At 62.8% G+C, this 6,300-nt stretch overlaps 1 protein-coding gene across 2 annotated transcripts in view; it reads right to left on the reverse strand.

The window, feature by feature from the left end:
- MSI1 (musashi RNA binding protein 1) overlaps nt 1–4,225 on the reverse strand; it is a 30,407-nt gene extending 26,182 nt beyond the window's left edge. For both annotated transcript variants that reach the window (XM_068412656.1, XM_068412655.1), the window contains exons 1-4: nt 4,074–4,225; nt 3,769–3,809; nt 3,566–3,647; nt 3,368–3,452 (exon numbers count right to left, since the gene is read on the reverse strand). In XM_068412656.1, coding sequence (XP_068268757.1) covers nt 3,368–3,452; nt 3,566–3,647; nt 3,769–3,809; nt 4,074–4,132 — 267 coding nt within the window. In that variant the 5' untranslated portion in view covers nt 4,133–4,225. The remainder of the gene's footprint in view (nt 1–3,367; nt 3,453–3,565; nt 3,648–3,768; nt 3,810–4,073) is intronic.
- Nucleotides 4,226–6,300: the final 2,075 nt, after the last annotated feature.

Below are 6,300 nucleotides of genomic sequence, written 5' to 3' on the forward strand. Positions count from 1 at the left end.
CCGTCCCTCCTCTCCCCGCACACACACACCACCCCCCCCCAGCGCTTCCTGGCTAGTGCAGACACCCACAGCGAATTCTGAGGACAGGGGACGGCAGGAGACCAGGAGGTTGATGGCAGATAATAAGCAAAAACAATAATCTACTGTCTTTTACTTCTCAGCCAGTGTCATTCAGCTCCTGCCAAGAAGATGCTTTCATACTCAGCAATGCTAAGCTCAGCCTCATTTTCTCATTACCCGGTGTGTGATCAACTGGGCAGAGATAACGCGTCCTCCTGGCTGGAGGGAGCAGGCAGTCATTTCACAAATTCTTCTGCACAACCAGCTATTGTTGCAGGTAGAGGGAGGCCGGGCAACCGACTGCAGGGCCAGCCCTGGGAACACGCGGAGGGGAGCGAGTTCAGTGCCGGACTCAAGTTACTCGAACTGGACCGCTCCTCAGTGGCTGGAGTCCTTCTAATTAAAGCAAAAGCCCTGGTACCTTATTCCCTCATTTCTGGTGTTAAAACAAATAGCCCTGGAGGAGTTGTGTTTCAGTGTCACCCACTGACGTAATGGATCCTTTTTACAAACCCAGATAGAAATCTGCTAAGAGTAAGAGCATTCAGAACTGCTCAGATTGTACCCAAAAAACAAAAGCCCGGGATCAGGCTGCAGTGAGTGGAAGTCACTTGAGCACAAACCGCTTCCACTTCACCCCCCAAGGCTTTGGGGACAAGGAATCCCACTGACGTCGCAGGTGTACCAGTGGGCTGGCCAGGCTCCTCAGTAACACTCTTCAGGCCACCTATGGCACCGTTTAACGGCTCAGGTCACGTAACTCCCGCGTTAACCCGGCTGGTATCGGTGCCCCAAAGCAGGAGGAGGGCAGGGAAGGACCCGCCAGACCTCAGGCCCAGGTTTGTCCGCTCATCGCACCTCCGCGGCTGCCTGTGCTCCGTTTGTCAGCGCTGCCCGAGAGCCGCAGATCGCTCCCTCCGCCACAAAAGACAAACCCAGCAAAAACTCAGCAACGGCAACAAAGAAACGACAGGGCGACCCGGCACCGCCAAGCCCGCTCTTCAAGGCAGTGGCCAGCTGCAGCTTCACAAAGTCACACAAATCTTTTACCTTGAGACTGCAAAGCCAATTCTCGTATCAAGCACTTCCATAAATAACCCCAGAGGCCACTGCTATCTAGCTTACAAACAAAGAGGAGTCTGAAAAGCACAAGGTTTCCCCGGAAAATCAGGCCAACAGCCCTTGTTAGGGTAGGAAGAATCATAAAACAACGAAGCAACAAGTTGGGCAGACACTGTCTATCAAGTGCTGCTTGCCAGGAGACACCGAGCCTCGAGAGAAGGCTGTCCTTCAGGACACCGGGCCTTTTCCTGCAAAGTTTCACAAAACCCTAAATTAAGATCCAGAGGAGTTTGTGTCATTTAACCCATGACTCACAGCAGAGCCTTTCAGCTCAGCGGGGAAAAGCCATACGGAGGCTCCACGCGGTACCACAAGACCAACCTCTCACCCGGCAACTACCAGGCAAAACACCCCAAAACCTCTGACCCAGCTGAAAACCACACTAAATAAAAAATAAAAAGGAAAAGGGAAGAGGATCAAAGTTCCTAACAAAGGGCGGGCCCTGGCGAAACTGCCCCCATCCTCTCTGCCGCGCCGGCGGGGCGAGCGGAGCAGATGCAGCCGGGAATTTCAATGGCCGGCCGGTCCCCACGCGCCCTGCGCCACGAGGCCCTTCTGTTCTCCCGCAGCGCCCGCCCCAGCCCTGCCCGTCCCTCCCTGCCCTCCTGGGCCGCACGGTGGGCTGCGGAGCGGCTTCGCACAGGCAGCAGTGGCGGTTCGGGGAGAAGAATGGAGACCGTGGGGTTTGGCTCGCTCCTAGCCCCAAAACGCTTCCAGGATTAGTGCTACAACAGACATCCATCGCTTGCCTTTCCAAGGGGGGTCTATGCCAGCCCGCAGGCTCATGACGGGACTAGCTGAGCAGACACCATGTTTACACAGGCTAGTAAAAAAAAAAAAAAAAAGAGAAAAAAAAGAAAGCCCTCGGCCCTCCTCAAAAGACTTTACCACAACCCTCCCCCAGAGCAAAACTCACTTTACATCACTCCTGAAAAGAGGAGGGCTGGGAGTTCTGGGGACCCAGCCTCGGCCAGGAAGGCTGGGGTAGGTTTAACCGGGAGCTCCTGTGGGGAGGAAGGACCTGTGCACATCAAAGGGAGCGATCCAGGCAGTTAAACAGGAACAGACATAAATCTCGCTGCAACTCACGCCGTAAACCCTAAGAAAGGGGGTCTCGCTCTCCCGCCCTCTCCCCTCTACCAATATAAAGGCCAGGACGCCTGAGCCACGCGCTGCAAGAAATAAAAGTTGCGCGTTTGGTCTCCTCGGCAGCCCGTGCCCAGAGCCAGCACGTCTCCCCTCACCATGCCACCCCCTCGCAGCCCCCGCCGCTCCCCCATCCCTACCCTCACCTTCACCCCGGGGCAGCAATAAGGAAAAGGAATTCAGGGGAAGGCAAGTCACTAAAACTAAAGAGAAGGGACCTCCCACTCAGACACCTCACCCCCACCCCCCGAAACAGCCTGCACATCTCCTGAACACCAGATTTGCAAGGCAGGACCGGGCACGATACGACACTGGCCCAGGGAGCCACCAAAATCTTTCTGCTGGCCCAGCCGGGGCTCCTCATCAGTCCCCGCTTGCAGAGCAAGGGCTGGAGTCGCCGCCACTCCGAGAGGCCGGTGGTGGCCCACATGGGCAGGCGCTGGCCATGCTCAGAGACAATAAAGTCTTGAACCTCCATGACCGTTACAAAAACTTCGCCTGGGGAAACCACGGGGGAGTCTCTGGGGCGGGCAGCACGGAAGCTCTCTGCCGAGGGGAGGGCACAGGCCACCACGGCCGGGGGGAGCGGGGCCTGGGCACGGGGGAACAGCACCCCTGGGGAGGGAGCACACATGGCGGGGGGGGCGGGGGGGGAGCGGCCACTCCCCTCTCCCCAAACACAGCCGCATCCATTTCCCGGTGCGAATCCTCACCCCAAACACGCTCAGGTGTCCCAGCTCCGAGAGGGCCACGGCTGTTCCTCGGAGGGGCCTTACGACCGATAAGTGGGAGGAAAACCATCACCGGGATCTGCAGACCCAGGCCAGGACATCGGCCCCGGGCCGACGGCGAGCCCGGTGCTCGGGCGGCAGCTAAGCTACCGCCGGGGAGCGGGGCCGAGAAGGGGCCGATCGATCCGTAACGGGAATCGATAGTTTACAACCTCTAACTGGAAATCAAACACTACAATCGAAGGCTGCTCCGAGCACAGCCGCTCCGCCGGCAAAATGCACCCCTGAGATGAGAGAAGTCATCTCACCGTCTTGGAGTCCAGTTCATGTCTGGATTGGGCCAGGACCTTGTCGACGCCAGCCTGGTCCATGAACGTGACGAACCCGAAGCCCCTGAGCCCCGCAGCCCGGGCAGGAGAGGGGATGCGGAGAGAAGAGAGAAAGTTGGTTAAAGTGGCGGCCGGGCCGCGGCGGGGGCGAAGGGAGGCGCGGGCCCGGCCTCTCACCTGGATCTCTTTGTCAGCGGGTCCCGCATCACCAGGCACTCCTTCACCTCGCCGAACTGGCTGAAGTACTCCCGCAAGCCCTCTGCAAGCACAGCGCCCACCGTGGGTGTCCCAGCCCGGCCCGGCCCCGCCGCCGCCCCCGCCGGCCCCGGCCCCGCCACCCCCGGCCCCGGCGGCAGGTGCGAGGCCGCCGCGGCTCTCACCTTGCGTGGTCTGCCAGCTCAGGCCCCCGATGAACATTTTGCTGCGGGAGGAAGGAGAGAGCCGTGAGCGGGGCCGCGCCGGGGGGCCGCGGCGCCCCGCGGGGGTGGCGGCGGCGGCGGCGGCGGCGGGGCCGGGCGGGGAGGGGAGGGCGCGGATCGGCCATGTTGGCAGCGGCACCGCCACCGCTGCCGCCGCCGCGCCTGCCCGGGCCGGGCGGCCGGGGCCGAGGGGAGGGGGCGGCCGGGGCCGGGACCGGGGCCGGGGGGGCGGTAGGGGCGGCCGGCGGCGGCCGCTGCGGCGGTACCAGGGGTCGTGCGGGGAGTCCGGGGAGGCGAGGCCGGGCTGGCTGCCGTCTGTCTCCATTCGGACCTCTTCTCCCTGCGAGGAGCGGCGCCGCACTCCCGGGGCAGATGAGCGCTGGAAAAGGGGCCGGACGGACAGGCCATGCTGCCCCCTCCCCCGACCCCTCTCCGCCGGGCGGGGAGGGAGCGAGGGAGGAGGGCCCGGCGGGCACAACCTGCCCGGCTCCTCCCACCCCCGCCGGCCCGCCGGCCGCCCTGCGCATAAAACCCGCCGGCGACGCCGGGACCGAGCGCCGGGAGCCGCGCCCGCACCGCGCCGGGGGAGCGCGCCCGGCTCCGGGCACGGCGGCAGCGGCGGGAGCAGCCCGGGAGCCCGCGGCCGCTTTGTCCCCGGCCGCGCCGCCCGCACCTGCCCCGGGGCGGCGGACAAAGAGCGGCGGGCTCAGCCCCGCCGCGGCGGAGCCCGGCCCGGCCCGGTGCGCTCGGGCTCGCCGCGGCGGACCCCGGAGACCCCCGGCCGCCACCCCCCCCGGCCACCCCCCCCGGCCTCGCACGGGTGCCGGCACCGGGCGGGTTAAAGCCGGCGCGGGGAGGGCCCGGGACCGGCCCCCGCCACCGCCCTCCCCGCACCGAGGGCGCTTCCAGGGCGGGACCGGGGCTGCCCTCCTCGCCCCGGTACCCCAGCCGGGCAGGGGGGAGACCCGGCGCCTGCACCCGAGGCGCCTTTCTGGAGCCCCGGTACTGCCGTGCCCCTTCGCTGCCCGGCCCCGCCGCTGCCCGCCCCGCACGGCAGTGTCCGGGCTGCGCCGGCCGGCGGGCCCCGAGCACAGCGGCTGCCAGGCACCGCGGCGGAGCCCCCGCAGCACCGGGTACGTACAGCCCAGCCCGGCCTCGTCTCTGCCCGCGGCTCTCCAGGGAGGGTGGCCAGGCTGGTCCCCCTGTCACCGCAGTTTCTTGCTCGTTCAGATCGACAGAGAGACTCGAGCCAAGCTCCAGCCTCTCTCCCCTGCCACACAAGTTCATCCACACACCGATGGCTTCTGGAGCTGGTCTGTGCACTCCCTGCCTCTGCTCTTGGGCAACCCGGCCCAGGGTGGCTGGAGGAGCTCAGCGAGGAGCAAATGAAATGCCTGTAAAGCTCAAGTCAGATGGGAGTTGTAGCCTCTCCTGACTGTGCCGTGCATCACTCAGAGAAGGCACTTGTTTGCATCTGTGGTATATCAGAACAGAGCAGGGGCACAAAACCTTTGGTGACAGTTGCTGTGAGCCCCTCTGATTGCAAGAGGGTATCACAGGGGCCTGGGAATGTGCCACTGTGCTGCCAAATATTCCCCACACGCATCTCTAGCTCCACTCCCTCCAGCACGAGTCTCCCCTGTACCCTCTTAGTGCCTAGAGCGAGGTATTGACAGCTCTCAGGTCAGTGCCATCCTCATTTGACCTTTCTTCCCCTTCTCTCATGAGTGCTTTTCCAAGTGCCAATACACCTCATCTCCCTCCTGGAGAGGAACCAGGAAACCTTTGTTTCAACAATACTTTGCAATAGTATCTTTCATTACGTGGGCTCATCCTGAGGCCCATGGCTGCAACTCTGAGTTAAATTCATCCTCTGCCTGTTAGCTCTGCCAAACCACCATTCACCCACTCCATTTCCTGAGCTGGGTCAGTAACACCATCCCATCTCCTGGCCCTGGACTTGGGCACAGCAACACACTCAACACCAGAGACTTGGTAGCCACCCCTGGGAACTGAGCTATGCAGCATCCCAGCTGTGGCCATGGAGCAGCCCCAGCTCCTGCTGCCACCAGTCCAGGCTCACCTGCTTCTCCAGAATAACCCACTCATCGTTCCACAGAGCTGAAGTCACCACATTGGGTGGAGGTGCCCTGAGAGGCAGCTGGGCTGGTACAGACGAGAAATACAAATAACAACGCGCAGAGGTGGTACTGCAGCTGGCAGCGATGGGGAAGGGCTGCGCGGCTGGTGGAAGCAGCGATGCTGAGGCAGCATCTCAGCCATCTCCCCTTGTATGTCCCAAGAAACCTGGGTGATAGCCGGGCTGTCAGAAAGCCACCACTGCTGCCTGCCATGCTGCCCAAACTCACCGCTGCTCCGCTGCCTCCTGGCACCTGCTCTCTCCGATTTGGATGGCAGATACTCCAAAGGGGGGACTAACGTTTTCAAGTCACCTGGCACAGGTTTTATGCTCCATAATTGCCCAACCTAGGC

Source organism: Nyctibius grandis, chromosome 14 (genome assembly GCF_013368605.1).
Source record: "Nyctibius grandis isolate bNycGra1 chromosome 14, bNycGra1.pri, whole genome shotgun sequence".
NCBI lineage: Eukaryota > Metazoa > Chordata > Aves > Nyctibiiformes > Nyctibiidae > Nyctibius > Nyctibius grandis.